Source organism: Poecilia reticulata, linkage group LG3 (genome assembly GCF_000633615.1).
Source record: "Poecilia reticulata strain Guanapo linkage group LG3, Guppy_female_1.0+MT, whole genome shotgun sequence".
Classification (NCBI taxonomy): domain Eukaryota; kingdom Metazoa; phylum Chordata; class Actinopteri; order Cyprinodontiformes; family Poeciliidae; genus Poecilia; species Poecilia reticulata.
The window spans coordinates 24,447,538-24,465,638 of record NC_024333.1 but is presented as its reverse complement, the minus strand read 5'-3'; the positions used below and the strand labels follow the sequence as shown (position 1 = coordinate 24,465,638).

Below are 18,101 nucleotides of genomic sequence, written 5' to 3'. Positions count from 1 at the left end.
GTGTGTGTGTGTGCAGCAGACCATGGCCGACTGCATGCGACTGTAGAGGGAGCTCCAACACTAAGTTTCCATAAACTTCCTCTGATAAGCTCTCTCACATGCAAATGCTCACATCGCGGCCGAATAAAACAAATGATGTTATTATTAGTTATACAGCCACGATATATTACAATTACACTACAAAGCGGCCTTGGTTGAATGAAAAAAATAATAGTAATAAAATGCATGATTTATGCGGGAGAGAAACGGAATTACAAACGGAGCAGGATGAGATGTTCGAAAGGCAAAAATCCATCTTCAGGATCGACTGAACTAGTGATGCTCAAACAGCCATTCATTACCTTTAGTCTGTTTTTTTAAAAAAAAGCACAATTTTCAGCGAAAATTAATGAAAGAATTATGCTTTTTAATATGAGCGCTACGCCTGTATATGGGGATAATCCCACAACATTAATATCCAAATGTATGCTGCAGCGCTGGCTAATTAGCCTTAAGTCCCTCCGCTATAAAAGTGTGATAAATCCCTCTCGAATATTTACTTATCACTGCCACGGAGGATGAAGTCTGTGCCCCAGGCTGTCCACTAACACACACACACACACACACACACACACACACACACACACACACACACACTCACAAACCCAAAGCGGTGGACTTCAAGCTGCTGTGCACCACCTGCATCATCAAAATCAGCTGTCAAAATACCTTCAACTAAAACAGAAAAAAAAAAATGAAGAAAAACATTTTTTTCTTCTTTAAGTTGCAGCAGTTCATTTATTAGCCAAAAATATAGACTTTCTTGTACAATTTGGTTCACAAGTATGTACATATTCTTAACTTTATATACAAAAAAAATTATAACATCAAATCCTCACAGAACTTACAAAAAGAAAAAGGGGGGGGAAAAGCTCACAGACTACAGGTTCATACATTATTACATTAGCAGTTTTACACGGGACATGCTTACAATGTAAGTAGGCTATACAGAGATCTTTTATTCTTATTTTACATTCCATACTCGATTTCAAATTAAAAGATGAGAAGAAGAAGAAGGAGGGGAAATTGAGGAGCTGGGAACCATCGCTGTTTTAAGTCGGTCCTGAAGCCTTAAAAATGAAATACACAGGAGTAAAAGCTAAATAAAAAAATGCAGTGCAGGGGAGGAGAAAATAAACAGTAATAACGGCCTCGTGAAGAGTTAAAACATAAAGTGATATAAAAGACAATTGCCTTTCAAAAAAAAGAGAAGAAAAAAAAAACGAGCTTGAAATGAATTTGCATTGAGCTCATTTGCATGACCAAAACAAGTGAGTGTAAAGAGAGGCCTTAACGGAGTAACACAAGCGGTGCACACACACTCTCTGTCTCTCTGTCTCACACACACACACACTTACACACGGGGATGAATTACATTTTCAGAATCAAAGCTCATTTGGATAAATATGGCATTAAAAACAAAAGAAGCAGAACAAAAGAAAAGAATGAGATGGCATCAAAATAAAAAAAAAAATAAAAAAAAATCGAAACTGTCAAAACCAGACAGCCTTCCGTCTGTTTGATCTGCCGCTTTCTTTGCATCCAAAGGCACTAGATCTTCAACTGCGGGACAGAAAATTAACATGAAATTGCGCTAATTTTACTGCCTGTTATCACAACCCACATTGACTTTTGTTAAAAATTTATCCGCCTTGAAAGAACAACAACAACAAAACCATCTTGTACATGTGAATCGATGTAATGGCGAATTTTGGATTTTTTTTTTCCAAACAAATTTAATATTTATTATTTTTTCTTAAATGCTTTCGTTTCCTTTTTTTTTTTTAATAAAAAGGGTAAAGGGCTTTTTCCACAACAATTTATCTTTCATACACACACATACAAACAAACACTGTCTGCTCCTAGCTGTAACACTTTAACACTGATCATCTGTGTGGCCTGGACAGAGAGAGAAAAAGGCAAAGGGAGATCTAAAATTAAAGAAATGAATGACAGGAAATGGCCTATAGTGTCTCTGGAGTTTAGTTTTTTTTTTTTTCTCTACATGCGGGTCTCAGTGCCGGGGACATGTACCTGTGACTGGAGTCTCTGAACTATGACTCTTGTCCTCCGTTTGCCTGCTGCTGTACAGTGCCAGGCTGGTGGCGGTGGCCTGGTTCGCCAGTCCCAGATAATGATTGGAGTTCAGTAAAGCCAGCTGGTGCGCCGAGAACGCTCGGTTCGTCCAGTTCTGGATTTTCCCAACGGGRCAGGAAGAGATTAGTCTGTGCGGGCCGAGGATGGTCTGGGTGGCCGTCCCTCCTCCCGTCGCTGCTGGGCCGCTGCCGTTCACCTGCGGCGACTTGCGCGGATTGTCGGGGGCCGTGGCCGTYTCTGCCAGGGACCAGATCTTTGGTTTCTGGGCCGGGGCTGGGTTGTTCTCTGAAGGCGGAGAGCTGACGGACACCTGGTTGAGTTTGAGCTGTTCTGCGTTTGGTTGGGACGCCTTGATGTCCAAAGATGGGTGGTGGTGATGGTGGCCGTGGAAGAGCTCTCCACCTCTCTGCGCCTCCTTGGCCTCCTTCCCCACAGCCTTCAGAAACCTCTGCTCCGGCCCTTGTAAATCCTCATAGCCGTCCGAAATCTCAGAGTCGCTCCTTCCGTCTAGTTTTATGTCCGAGTGAAGGTCGTCCTGGTCGTCCAAGTCGTCCTTGCTCTCAATATTTTCCGTGTCGATGTTCTCCAGGTCAATCTCCTCCTCATCCTCCCTCTTGTCCCCCTCCTCCCCCTCATGGTCGCTGGTGTAAACATTCCCCTCTTCATCGGTGCGGTTCCGGGGGGTCCAGGTCATCTTGTTCTCCTTCTTTAGCCGCCTCCTGGCGTTGGCGAACCAGGTGGACACCTGGGTGAGGGTCATCTTGGTGATAATGGCCAGCATGATCTTCTCGCCCTTGGTTGGGTAAGGGTTCTTGCGGTGCTCGCTGAGCCAGGCCTTCAGAGTGCTGGTGCTCTCCCTGGTGGCGTTTTTGGGTCTGGACGGGTCACCGAACTGATACTGGCCATATGGGTAAAAAGCAGGGTGAGGGGGGGCGAACCCTGGGTGCTGGACACCGTGGCCGTCTTTCAGATCATACTGGGCGCCCTAAAAAGACAAAGAGGGATTCATGAGCTGAATCGCCATGTGAAGTGTTCATTTASAGCGATGGRCTAAAACTGCAGGTTCTTATTGAAGGTAGAAAYMAAGTAGGTTTTTATACGTTTTCAGTTTTAGTTTGTTTTATTTATTAATATTTTTCAAATTGCCCCCTATGCATGTTCGCAAATAAATGCAAGTGTAATTATTAAAAAATATATTTCTCATTAATTAATTAGCTATGCACTTCCACCACATTTTTCACTTTTCTAACTCGCTTTAATCAACTTCAGAAAAGTGGAGCTAAGAATAAACTCAAACAAGATTTTGTTAATGTTTCACTTTGTAAAAAAAAAAAAAAGAAAGAAAATACTTTTTAACTAAATGTCCAAGCCACAAAGTTCAACCCGGCGCTGCAAAAGTTCTGCCTCTAAAAACTCCCAAAAAGTTTCTCCGCGTAAAAGTTGAGAGAAAACTCAACACACAGAGTTAAGACACTCACCAATTGATTGAAAATTGATATATCGTTGGAGTAAGGTAGAAAGGCTCCGTAGCCCTGCGCGGCTGCGGCGAAAGGAGATCCGTACATGCTGGAGAGGACGTTGGAAAGTGCGCCGGACGGACTCAGCTCCGTCCCGGCCCGGGCGCTGCCGGCGATCCCTTGGCGCTCCGGCGGGTATATCGGTCGGATGTACTGATATCCCAGCTGAGGGAAAGACATGTTGATAGGAAGCGGGGAGGAAGAGTCTTCTGCAGCCTCGCAAAGCAACGGACTTGCCTCGGTATCCACTTTTACAGTGTGAACATGTGAGCAACAAAAGGTGCCAGGCTCGGGAAGTCTATATTTCCTCGGGAACAGCCACTGTAAACGATCCCGGTTGCGCCCCTTGTTTCTTCCTCCTCTTCGTCTTCTTTCCACCCTCACTTCCCTATTGATCTGGATGGACTAAGGTCAGGTCCTTACAGATTGCCTCAGATTATTGGGACTCCCTTGCTCAGATTGACATTTCTAGTCGTTTAGAAGCCCCTCCTATTTCTCAAATCTCACCCCTCTGGTACAAACCACACGCCAAACAGCGCTCTTTCGCTCTCTCTCTCTCTTCCTCTCTCTCTCTCTCCTTCACCCTCTCTCTCTCCTCCCTCCCTCTCCTCCCTCCCTCTTTCTCTCCCTCGGATAAATGCACTAATGTCGGGAGCTGTTTTTTGAATGAGGCTTCAAATCTCATTTTATGGCTCGCCAATCTATTTCATTTAGTGTTTGTCAAACTGCAGACTTAAAAAAAAAAGTTATTCAGATATTTTGACCACATGAACAAAAGTCTTGAGCATTATGATTAACTTGGCTGGTGATCTCTCTTTTTATTTGTTTGTTTGTTTTGCGTTTCTAACATATATGCAAACTTTTCTTTCGATAAAACTGAAAGCTGCTCGTCGAAACAAAAAAAACAAAAAAAATCATCCCTCTTTGAATTCAACCTGTTTTAAATTTGAATTTAAACGCGCTTTTTCCTCCTTTTATGAAAGTTCACAAACACCTAATATTTATGCAATGTTCCAAAGTAAATCCGAGGCGGAAACTTGTGTCTTTAATAATGAATGCATGTGCAAAATGATATTTGTCACACTTTAAAGGAAATGTATTTATTTAAAAGGCTTGATCGCTGGGTAAGAGCCGCGCTTTTCTGCACCGGTTTGGACTCATGGAGAGGCAGCAGAGTCGGAGTCCTTCTTTTAATTCAAGACATCAAACGGGGTCGCGTGTAACCCCTTGGTATCAAAGGGGGAAGACGCCACTGATGGGGCGCATTAAGCCGCTAATGAAGACAAAGTGCAAAGTAAAAAAATGTGAAAACCAGATGGATGCACAATTTAGTGAATTGGGCTGCAGGGATGTTTATTCTGAGAATAAACATAAACACAATTAAATATATATAAAAAAATGTAATAACAATAATAATAGTAATAATAATAATTAATAATAATAAATAAAACAAATTTTAAATTACACTTTTTCTTTTGAAAAAAGAAAAAGAAAAAAAAAATCCCTCATCCTTAAACATCCATTAAGTAATTTTGATGCAACCTGTTTCTTTCGTGTAAATAATGCGGATTAAAACTAAACAAGGGAGTCAAAATTGGAATTCCATGAATCAATAAAGAAAAGTGTGTATTCGGGACAAGCATAATCTCATTTCGAGCCGACTTTGGTAGCTACCAGCATCTGTTTTGTTAATCATTCGCCATACAAACCCAGAAGTTCAGTTGTTTTTATTATTGTTATTATACTACTAGTAATATTATCCCCCACGCACCCCATTTAAATATGCTTTAAGTCTTAATGCCTTATTGACGGCGTGATGAAATCCCATCAATCTCAGTTCTGGTCTGATAATGCGATCCGTTTTTTTTTTTTTCCAAGAACTCTGAACTTGTATAAACCTTTAATCTTCTTTTGAAGCAGATAGTTATCATTGTCTGGGAGGGATAATGGCAGCTATAATTTCTACTGTGGGGCTACCCATAAGGATACGCCTTGTTTCTGTAAAACTCTGCCCTGAATGTGTGTGTATGTTTAAATGTGTGTGCGTGTGTGTGTGTGTGTGTTCCTCGCCGACATAGGCTATACCCAACCCGGATTATGGGGTTATTAATTACAGCGGCTTGCTGGTGCCATGCGACCGGAATGGTAATCACTACGTAGCAGTCAATAGCACGGGCACACGCAGGCGCGCGCGCGCGTGCGCTCACGCCCGTGTTACATCGACCCGCAAAACTGAAGGGGTCTGTGGGGGGAGAAGAGGGGCTGCGTGGGAGATGTGACTTTTAGATGCAGAGGAAGTTTTAGAAGGTAAAAAAAAAAAAAAAAAAAATGTGTGTGTGCGTGTGTGTGTGTGTATTTCAGAAAGAGAGAGAGAGACAGAAAGAGAAAAGAGAGGGAGAGCCCACGTGGCTGCTCGAAGTGAGAGTGTGGGAGTCCAGCGAGGTGTCTGCCTGTTTTATGTCCGCTCAGCAGCGCCTCTAGTCCGGATGGGCACGTGTCTCATCTCCGGGTCCGCGTAGCTCAGAACTTGCACCTTCACCGCCCGGCTATCACCCCTCCTAGCCCACCGCCCCACCCATCCAGACTAGAGACTTCTGTCTGATTTATTGCCCCCAATCAAACACACCACGCACTAAGTTAACACTTTCACACCGTCCCGGGAAACTGGCGCAGCCATAAAAGCATTAAGATGCTGCAACCCTGTGAGCCTTGGTAAACAGTAAGCATGTGCCGGGCTGCCCCGAAAGCCACTGACTCGTAGTAATAATAATAATAATAATAATAATAATAATAATAATAGTAATAATAATAATAAATTTTATTTATTTACTTTTTCAAAACGTTAGTGTGCAGGAGCCAATTTAATTTGCAGCTGTAAAAATAAAACAAGAAAAAAAAAAAAAGAAAAGAAAAAAGAGGGCAATCACACGCGAGTGACTTGAGGGCTGTTTTGTCGAGAGCTCTTCGACGGTAATTATGCAGATGACACAATTTCACATTCTCATAAGCAAACATACACGGCCTATCGCTCAACAGTAGTTCCTTATGCAATACTCAGGGCACCAGCGACACGTCGCAAATGATGAGCCGAGGCGCTCTGCAAAAACAGGCGAGATCAAAGGCTTCAAACAGAGACACTTCAAATTACACATTTGGATCTTTTCCATAATGCCTCGGTGACACACTGAGAGGGAGAGGGGAACAGAACATAACTCTTATCCCAAAATCGATTTTAAAAGAGCCCTTGCAGATCAACTTTACAGCTACATATTAAAATAAAAGGAGAAAATAAAAAGGAATTCTAATTAATTACACTTAATGGACACACACGAAAATAATAGCTATAAATTTTACACGAATAACTTCCAGTATAAACAAAAGCTAATGGTCGACTGATGGCAAATACGCAAGCTTATCTGGAAGCATGAAACGACAACTAAAAAGTTCGGGAATAATTCACAAAAGTGCCCAACCCTCCTGATTACAAACTCATTATAGTGAGCTGCTGTTGTTCTATGAGGAATGTTCCTCTGCGGGCTCAAACCTAAATCTGTTGGTAACCTAAAAAACTAACTGTGCAACACATTCAATCTCCAAATATGCTCTTTTGAAACTCATGTCCCATTAGGGTTAAATAAAGGGCCCATAAATCTGGCGGTGTTTAAAGAACAGAGGCTTAATCCAATAAATGAATTAGTTTCTGGAAATTAATTGTTCTTAGCAGCAGAAGCAAGTGTACTTTGAAAATACATTTAAAGTTTAATTTTTTTCACTGTTGGCATAATTTAAAGAGCAGGATTTTTAATTACATTACACCAACCAATCATGCATGTTAAATAGATAGCCCAAGTTTGATTTGCATTAGTGGAAAAGTAGAGCATTTTGGAACCCTTTCCTTGTGCTCGCACCATTTGGAAACAAATTAACAGTCAATGGACTGCAACTTATTAAGTTGGGTTATGACGGCAGATCAAAGTGTGAATTAATGCATTACCTTGCAAGTGTTTCACATTAACTTGTTAACTTTGGGGTGCAGGCAACTACTAAATTTAGGCGTACAAGCTGCACGTATCCCATTTTAGATTCAGATCTTGCGGAGCTCTCGCCAGGCACCTTCAAGCATAGACATTTTGTACAATGTGCATTTTAATTGTAATACTGCRTGTGTGCATGCATACATAAAATACACTAAGAAGAATTAAGAAAATCTAAGCTAAAACTGACTTAAAACTCATAATATTTAGACTTGTTGTGGATCTGTTTTTCTTTCCATTAACCCACTAAATAATTGTCCCTAATGTCTGTTTTAATCTGGCAGTTTTTTTTAATGATTCAACCAAAGATGCTTATAGATTTTAGTGTGTGCTCTGAAGCATAACCTGTATATTTGTTGTAAAAAAAATAACAAATCTCTCCTGGCAGGTATTTATGKAGCATCAAAGTATTTAACTAGGATAATTCAGGGTTATTTTAGCATAAAACAGGCCCGCAGAACAGACACAGTCTGCTGTCCTGTCAATGTAAAAGCAGTTAAACTGAAATTTCATCACATTATGTAATGCACTAAGCATTAAAAAACACTTGCACTGCACTTTGGTGATGAATCCCGGGCTTAAGGGAACATAATGTCCACACTAACCAGGAATGCATGCTTTGAAGGTGAGTTGTACCTTTCCTCCAATTTGCTTCCTCGCTGTCCATTCCCTTTCACTCCATTTGCTTCAGTTTCCCCCTGTATCAGTAACACAAGGCATTGATTTTACGGTAAAGTCACTTTGTAAAGGGAATGAGTAACTCTGGGCCCCCACTATCACTGTATTACACGGGTATGGCCCACGTAACAAGATGAACATTGATTCAGCATTACGGATGATCGATAATGAAATAAGTAACTTCAGGGCCAAATTAAAATGCAAGCTGGCTTGATGCTGCCAGGCTCTTTGTGAGGTGACGGCAGGAGAAAGGCAAGAAGAGGGAGGGAGGGGAAGGGAAAGGCAAACAGGGGGAGACAGAAACTACGAGGTTGTGGCACTAGAGAACTTTCTGGATACAGCAAGAGTGACGCAACTCCTAAAATAATCCTTTATTATCCCAAAAAATATTCAGACGTTCCAATTTCATTTAAATGATAAATTATAAATATTTGCTACTGAGGCTTAGATTGACAATGTTTCCTCAGATAAATCGTGAATGCAGTAATTGCCTCGGATGTTTGTACTTGTGGTCAATGATTTATTCTCCATGTAACATTCTAAACATGATGGAAATTAACTTTGCTGGCCTGTTTATTTGAAAGGAATTAACATTTCACATCAAGTGGAAACGTGGCTTAACATTGCCCCTGGCATGATAGGAAGCTGATGACATGGGCAGATGATCCTTTGCCTCTGGCTGATGGAATTCAAATGATGTTTATAAAAATATAATACTACAGGATATGTCTGCAGAATTTGTTTCATTATGTCTTCCATGATGGTTAATGACCATCGACCAGCTAAGAAAAAGCCTGTGAGAGAATTGAATTCAGCCGATAATGCCTTTCTTATTGTCTGTTTTAATTCTCTATAATTTMTTAGTCAAACTTCAGAAACCATGTTTTATCTCTATAGTTTACCATTGAGCTACTTGCTTCCGTTTTCCCCAACTTGGCACTTTTGGTTCACAAAACCATTATTCTTTGATTTGCACGATAGCAAAACCTCACAGTAATGGAAAAATGACTACAGTTCACACAAAACACCTCAAATTTGACCTTTTACCGACACAACCTGCTTTTTTCCAGGTCCCTTAAAAAAAAAAGCACTGCTGGACGCTAACCTTGTTTTGATCATTTAAAAATTGAGAAATCTTTGAAGCAATCTATTGTTAATTGTACCTTAAATGTTGATAATTGAGGCAGTTAAACCCTGAATGTGAAACTGTCTTTTATACAATTATAACATTTTAAAACAGCCTTTGTCATGAGTCAGCTATTTTGGCTGCAGTACTGCATCCTTGCCACTTTTGGTACTTACAGAGTTCTCTTTGATGGTTTTCCAAAAAAAAAAAAACCCAAAAAAACCATAATTCATTCTATTTTTCATTAGCTGTCCAGTGAGATGTTTCTCTCATAACACAACAGGTTATCTCACTTTCTGATTGGTTAATCTGATCCCATGATGTCACCCCTTTTATAGAAGCAATTTGAACTAACACTGAAATACTTTGAGACTTTGCCCGACTGACTCAGAGAACAGACTAATCACCCTGTCAGAAGATTTGGTTACCACACACATTCCCATTTGCATTGTACACTGTTTTGAATTTATGTCTTTTGAGTAACTTTCCTGTGAGATTTTTGTTTTGTTTTGCACCACATCATTGACGTATGATGTGTTTTTGAGACTCGGCACCTCTCTTCCCTTTCTTCTAACCAACCTGGTGCCAAATTGACAGTGGAGAACTATTCAGCTGTTGGATGATCTGGGCCAGAACAGCCTGCCTGCCTTCCTTTAGTAACTTTCCCGTTTATTTAAACAGCTGTTTGTGCTGATATTTCCMCATCAGTCAAGTCAAGATAAAGTTTCGAAACAGCGCTCCTGCATGGATCATTAAGTGGTGAAGTAGCTGAATTTTGAACCAGTAAAACACATTTTCTCGTTTTAACGTGCTGGTTCTGGCTATAAACTCTGTTGGATCAAGACTTAACCCTGATCTTAGAAATCTTCCTTTGTACTTACCACACTTAGACTGATAGTAAAGTCGTAACTATAAATTAAGTAGTAAAAATCCCTTTGTTTTGACTTCTAAAAAAGTACAAATTCTAAACTAAAAGAATAAAATAAATATACAGATATATCATGATTTTTTTCTTTAAATGTGTAATAAAGGTCAATCAATGCAAAGGTGAAGAATTAATCCTTTTGATCATTTTTATAGATCAAGACAGATTAGTTCAACAACCTTACATTAGCATAGCTGGACAGTGAATGAAAGCATTCTTATAGATTTCATCCGGTCAGCTTTCAGCCCTTTTCCCTGGCTGACATCTCAACTGTGGACACTCAGTATCAGTTTTCAAGCATTTTGTTATTTTATTTTTTTTACTTTTATTAAGCACGACAAAACCTCGGTCCGTTCAGCTGTTGCTTCTGCTGGTTTGAGACTGGAGGCCAGGCAGCTGCACCAACATGGGTTACGAACTTTCTCATGTGTGTGGAGGCCTGGACTTTGCAGGGGGAATACTAGGCAAGTAGATGCTAATGACAACAAAGCCAAAGATGGCTTCAAAATCAGGACATTAGCAGCCGTGTAACTGAATATTTTCATGAGCCTACAGTCACCATGTCTAATCAAAGATGGATAGCTTGAGAAGAGCCTGTGCTGACTCTTTGGCCTGGAAACACTGGCTAGCCTGTATTAAGCCTCACTAATGTTGAGCTGATGCCATCATTTACATCAGATGAAAAAGATGAATGTGTGCTGACTTCAGAAAGTAAAACATTTGCTTTAAATGTTTTTTCATTCACTTCTAAAGCATTAATTTTAAGAGGTTTTAATTGGTTTTTGCATGGTCAGTTTTTTTATCCAGAGTTTGTAATTATCAATATTTTCTGAATATCTAACTCAAGTAAAAAAAGGTTAACAAAAGTATTAAATTACATAAATAATAAATTAAAAATATAGACAGATTTTCACTGTGCCTTTGGATTCAGATGCTTACCACTTGTGGTTTGCTTGTGTTGGAAATCAACAGACTGGAATCTAATCGCTATTATACATGAAGATTATAATAGTGATTTTAGAAATACATAAATGTGATCTCTTAGGTTGAGCTATAAAATAACATCAATGTTTACATTAGGAAACAATGTTACAATGTTGCTTGTGTCTGTCAATAAACCCTGCAATGTCATAATATTACAGCAGCAGCAACCTTATATTACCCCAGTGAAAAAAATCCTCATCTCATTTGTCTGTGAGTCATAATTAGCATTTTCTTATTAATTATTTACTAAGCATAGCAGAACTTTCCTCTTTGTTCTCTTCAGGATTTAAATATGATTCAGTCACCATGGAATAACTACAAGGTTATGACAGATTTTGCTTCCTATTTAGAGAAAAAAAATRAATCTCTGTGGTGAAGTTAGGCAATTATGGCAAAGAAAGATGTCGCACTAAATGAAAATATGCTGGAGTTTTCCTCAAAATGCTATTTTATGACAACTTAGCAATGTTGTGATGCAATRAACCTTAGGCTTGGCGGCTCTTTATTTTGTATTGATCAGGGATAACATGAACATTTAGTGATATTTTTTATGAACAGTAAAGGGCTATGTATCTTACCTTGAGCCCAGTTTAGTGGTGCAACCTAACAAATAGCTGATTRGATKAAACGTAAAAGAGAAACATCAAMATTTCTGTTGTTATCCAGATTTGTGAGATAAAACTAAAGGTTGTTTTYTCCAAAAGATGGTTAAATAAAATGTTTCTTAAGCAGTTGGMTTTTTACTAGCTGATAGATGATGGAGTTGAGGCTCATCAGTACTGGCAAAAGCAACTTTAATATGGTGAGGAAAATAACATTTATYCTACAATTAGAGARCTTTCTGGGAATGCTGCAAATTACCATCATTCTTTCACCATTTTGTCAAAAACAGATGYCAAGGCAATTGATAAGGTATATATCTCAATGACARATGATGCATGTCCATCAAAATCGGCCAAAAGTATTTATAATATCTGTATCAGTTTACAAATTTGTATTTTTTTAATCAGCCTGTAAAATTGCCATGTAAGATCTTGGCTCTTTACCATTAAAATAAAATAATTTATGAAATGTCAGACTGAGTTTGAAATMATTTCAGTTTATGGTMCTCAACTCTTTGATTTTCTGTTTCAACTGACTTCAATAATTCAATAAACTTTGCATTGTTACACCTAAAGAAGATATGTGACACATTGACACGTGTTCTGGGACATGTCTWCAAAAAAATCTATTACAATAATTTGACTCTAAATGTGAAGATGTTTTTACAAAACATCCTGTTGTACTTAAGAAGACTTAAAGCCTGTGGTTTAAATCCTAAATTCAATAGCAGCTATTGATTTTTCCTTTCTTAAGAAGTGCTATTTTTTTCTTCTCATGTTAAGTAGTTTTTCTTGAATTTGGAACAAACTTATAAAAGCCAGTCTAATACATAAATTTTGTATGTAAAAAAAAAWAWATWTWTTTTTTTTGATAYATAAAAACGTGTATGTGGGGAATACCTCTGGAGTGGTTGTTTCCAATGCAAGTGCTRGACATAAAGCTGCATTGGAGCATGAGCTCACATCTTAACTAAAAAACAACTTTGTGAGATAAAATAAGATTGTAATAAAAAATGTCATAAATACGTATACTTTACCRTATTGGGTTCAGTTTGAGCATAGATGCATGCAAGCCCCTGCACGTGGTCGATAGCCGGCATAAGTGTCTGTGCCTGCACAGTGTGTATGGGTGCGTGYGTGTGCGTGTGTGAGCGTGTGTCTGAGTCTGATCTGTTGTACAACAAGTACTGGAGCAAGACTGGACCCAGCTGTCAGGTCACTGCTGTCACAGCCAATAACGATTACCCTCTCCCTGCACCTCTATTGCTGCTTCATAACCACCAACGCAGGGGAGATCCGCCCCTTTTAGGAGAACAATGCACCCATGAGTGGGCCTCATCATCGCCCACGCCCACTCTTATCAGCTCTCTGAGGGCCCTCTGCTCCACATCTCAGTAGCTCTGTGTTTAGATCTGCTAATCTTTGTGTTTCTGTCATTTTCTTTGATACTCCGACTTTTAGTTTTCTCCTAAACTCTGGTTTGGTTTGATTTTAGTCAATACAAGTGGATCACAGACTTTTATTGTCTTATATAAAGCCTTAATCATTAACTTTAAAAAAAAAAATGAAAACTTGTTTTTTTTTTCACAGTCAATTTTACAAACAGATTCTGAGTTTAGCACATATGCGAAACTCCTGCTCCTCCATTAGCCACATTAGCAGACTAACACGAAATGCTCATCGCTCATCAGCATCATTTGCTGGGATTGGACAGCCATTATAGCATATATTAAAGAGGCCTCACAGCCTGTCAACCTCGCCAGGCCAAGTCTAATGAAATGAGTGCCCCAGAGCGGCAGTGGATTAGGAACACAGGMAGGAGAGTATATTTTCATGTATACATACGCATGATTATATATTGGAAAAGTGTCTGCATGCTATTCCCCTGGTTCCTTTAAGCTTACTGACCAGCAAAGCATTTGGGCCCCGTGTGACAAGGCGGAAGAAGAAAATCGCTAATGCTCTTAGCATCAAATAATAAATCCTTGAGTTGTTTGCCACCATGTTTAATTAAATATTCAAAGAAAAAGAATTCCTGTGATTGATTCGCCTGCTGGATTGATCCAGCATCGATTGTGAGCCGTTTTGTTGCCCCACTTGGGTTAATGCTAAATGGTGTCTGAGTTGCTGGGATAAATTGCTAGCTTGCACTGGAAGCAGAAAAAAATAAAGAAGAATTTTTAGATTGTCGACCAAAAGGTTTTGGAAAACTATAATTAAAGAAGCATTCTCTTACTGTGTTGTGCAACAATAGGTTTGGTTTGGCTATTCATAGTAAATATGAAAGGGAATTTCTAACAAAGATTCTTTGGAAAAGAAGATGAAATTGTTTCGTCAATATCATTAGAGATACAGTATCATCTTTGGGAATCTATGTTTCTGTTTGCTCTGACAGCCAGGTTGAGGCAACTAGTCTTTAAGATACACGTGTATTCTCAGGCGTGGTAGATAATACTAGTGTACACAAAATAGCCAACTTTATTTTGGATTTAGACGAAGACCTACACATGTATGACCACACATCATTAGCTTGGAGCTCAATGATATTATGGGGATTCCAGCTGTGAAGAAAATCATCATACCTAAGAGCTGTTGTAAAAATGTACATTATGGGATTCAAGTTTTTTTCAACTCTCTTGTTCTCCGTCCATAGTTGGGGCCAACACGTGATAAACTTTATACTAAAAAAAAAAGAAGAGACCACTGTCACCTCAGCTGTTTAGCTGCTGACTCCCTGTTTGAGCTATGAGTCCTTGGCATGGTATAAACTGATGCTGTCGTCTCTCAGCTTTAGGTTGTTGCTGAAGTTATCAATCCACATTTGAAATTAATTAAAGCATTCAGAATGTAAAATGCAATTTCATAATTCTAAAATTTTCTGAATTTATGGCTTTAAAATTTGATGCTTTTTACCCTTTAAAAATTGTGAGATAAGAATGAAACGTCTTGGTTCCAATATTTTTAAAAGAGGGGATAAGAGGGGAGGAGGAGCTGTGTCCAGACAACCCCACTAACCACCTCCTCAGTATTTGAGCCCAGCATGCTTCACTCCATGGCTTCAGGGATTCAGATTGCTATCAAGGGTTTATCAGTCTCATCTTAGCGCAGCATTGATCTTCAGCGAGAATCTAATCCAGACTATGAAGTTCAATAACAACTCCATTACCTGAGCGCTTCTGATTGGAGAGTTGTAATGCCAAGATTAGTAGCAGGCAGCCTGACCTGCCAGCATTGATTTGCACTGCAAAATCACTTGGTTGAAAAAAAGAGAAAAAACGTGTTTACCCCGTAATTGAACAATTTTTATTTTCTTTCCCCATCTCCCCCTCTTTTTTTCTTTTTTCCTGGCCATCTCAGCAAGCTTGGCCTCCCCATTGATTACTTGCCTGTTTATGTTAGGGGTTACTTAGGAGCTAAGTAGGCTTCTCCTCCTTCTCATTTGTGTCTGTATTTGTTTTTGTGTGTGAGGTTTACCTCCCTCTATTTTGTTTTAGTGCTGCAACAAAGCCCCTGTACTCTTGCAGGTAAGCGGCAGAGGCTCTGGGATCGATGGCCCCCTTCTCTCAGTGAGGCAGGCGAAATAGCCCCCTCGCAGCCTCCAGAATGGATGGCTTCACAGCCTGTTAGCCTTAAGTAATAGAAACATTGAGCCCATCCTGGCAGAAGAGACAGCTCATTTATAGCCTTTTTTTTCTTCTCCCTCTCCCTCTCTCTGTGCGTGTGTTTTCTACCCACACAGATTACCCAGGTTAAATAAATGAAACAGACTGTTTTGCTCAGCCATCACAGGCGGGGCACTGAAATGGATGAACCTATTTCCCTTAATGCAGACACGAGCGTTACACCACTTCTCCCCCCACGCTGGGGTTACAGGTTAATGACATGCTCATTTCGCTCAGCCATTTGTTTTGTTTTCCTGCAAAGTTCTGATAAGTAGCTAACCAACGAAGCTTGTAATTACAATCTTACAGAAACCGGCCCGATCTGTATATAAATCTCACCATCCAATTACAAGATGTAATAATTCTGCACTCAGGCTGGTAATGAGGTCTAATACTGGCGCATGTGATAATCCCCTCTGGATGCGGGCTTGATCAGATGTTGGCTTTGTAATTAGACTGGCAGAAAATCATTATTTCATGTTCAAATAGAAAATGAGGTTGGTGGGAAGTTAATTTCTCTACGCTCTGTGAAGCGTAGACAAGAATTTAATGATTTAATTACAGTTGTAAGCTCTTTGGATGAGACTTAAATTGAGCTGAGATTTTTTTTTCCCTCACTGTCGCATTGAGAGCTGGGCACATGAGAGGTTTTGACAAGAGTTCAGAATGATAGGACTGCCCGATGCTTTTGATATTGTAAAATTCCTGTTCTTGTTATCCATTGCATTGTGCTTAAGTGAATTTCTGATTACTGAATAAAGCAATCAAGAAGGTTTGCGGGATTAAATTTTGTGATTATAGTTCTTAATTTAATTTAATTGAAAAACAAAACAAAGGTGTGTCTTCAGTTTGTGTTTATGTAGTTTTCAGTTTAACTTTCTTGAACAGAACAGTGTTCTTTTATATTATCCTCTTGTGTTTTTGTCTAGACTTGTTTGACACAAAGCAGTTATGCCCAACTTGTTTTTCGTCTGCCTGTTTTTCCTGCTTACTTGTACCGTTTCCTCCCATAATTTATTGCATTGTGTAATGATGGACAGCTCATATAAATAGTAACAAAGTTAATGTTCAAAGCGATCCTTAACTACATTGTGTCCTTTACTTTCAGCAATACAACTGGTCCTGAAACAAAGAAGCGGTATTTTCCCCTGGTAAAGCCAACAAAGGACATTTTTTACTTTGCCTGTGTGATCACACTGCCTCCCTTTTCCTTTTACACTTGGCATTAAACAGGAAGGAGGCGCGGCGTGTGTTGTCTGTTAAGCGCTGTGCAATCACTCCCTCATTCACAGACTTAGGGTTTGTTGTGTCACATCCTATGACAGTCAGATAGGAATATCTCACCCTGGATAAGATGCGCAGATTTGAGAAATGTCACTCAACATGACTGATTCTTGGCCTCCCCTCCCTCCTTGTCTCACTTCCTTACTTAGCATTTCAAAATTCCCTTTCTTTGCGGTGCTCCAGGGAAAAGCGGTAAGAGGACCTCCTTTATGAGGCCTATCAGTCCCGGAGATGGATATGTTTGCTTATTGGACAGTAAAAGGCCAGTCTTCAGGTGACAACTGGCCATGGTTATTCAGGCTTTTATTCATGCATATTTAGAAGATGGTAATGAGCTTTTTTTGCATTGTTGCATGAGAATGGCGGGTCCCTGGTGGCGCTGACGGGAGAGTCTGACTGGTCGAGTGTCCTGTGCCTGTGTGTGTGTGCGTGTGGGGGTGTGTGCACGTGTGTTGGCGCCTAGCATCCCCATCTATCCATTGACTCAACTGCATCATCTTTTCCTTCACTGTAATCCTCCATACTCTCGTATACAAACCCACCCAGTGGAAACAATGGCACACCGCCTCTTCGTCCACCTGCCAGTCAGCAAGTGCCTAACAGCTTTTTCCTGTTGCCCAGGGATTGGCTTTGTGTACCTTAGTTGTTTACAGTTAAATAGCTTCTTGTATTATTGATGACTTTATATCCAGCTTTAATATTTCCTGAGCGAAATGGACAAAAAGTCATTATGATTTGATATTCAAGAAGATTAATCCAATGCATTTATTTAGATTATTTGCTTGAGACAGGCCTTGAGGAGAATTTAAAAAAAAAGTTTTTTAAAGCTTATATAAAATTGCGAGGGTGACATATTTAAACTCATTTGCAGTTCCATCTTATCATAAATAATAAAATATTGATAATAAAAATTAAAACTTATTAAATAAGTTGGCACATTTTCAGTATTTGTTTGTAATAATCCTACTTGTTGTATTTAAAGCAATTGTAAAATCACAAATTTAGTTTTCTGGAAGGTTCCAGGATTTTTAATACAGAAATGTTGTTGCATGGAACAGTCAGTTGGAAGATTGTTTTTATGACAGTTTTCTTGTCGACAGCCAACGACTCTCTCCAAATTGAGAGCAAGTGTCAAAAGGTCATTGATAAATGA

The 18,101-nt window shown here is 39.4% G+C and overlaps 1 protein-coding gene across 1 annotated transcript; it reads right to left on the bottom strand.

The window, feature by feature from the left end:
• Positions 1 to 1,826: 1,826 nt before the first annotated feature.
• irx3a (iroquois homeobox 3a) lies at positions 1,827 to 4,153 on the bottom strand. The gene is made up of 2 exons (XM_008405569.2): positions 3,615 to 4,153; positions 1,827 to 3,121 (listed from the first exon to the last, which is right to left on the bottom strand). Exons 1-2 carry the CDS (start codon positions 3,831 to 3,833, stop codon positions 2,054 to 2,056), a joined length of 1,287 nt encoding a protein of 428 aa, XP_008403791.1. The 5' UTR covers positions 3,834 to 4,153; the 3' UTR covers positions 1,827 to 2,053.
• Between the last annotated feature and the right edge of the window lie 13,948 nt (positions 4,154 to 18,101).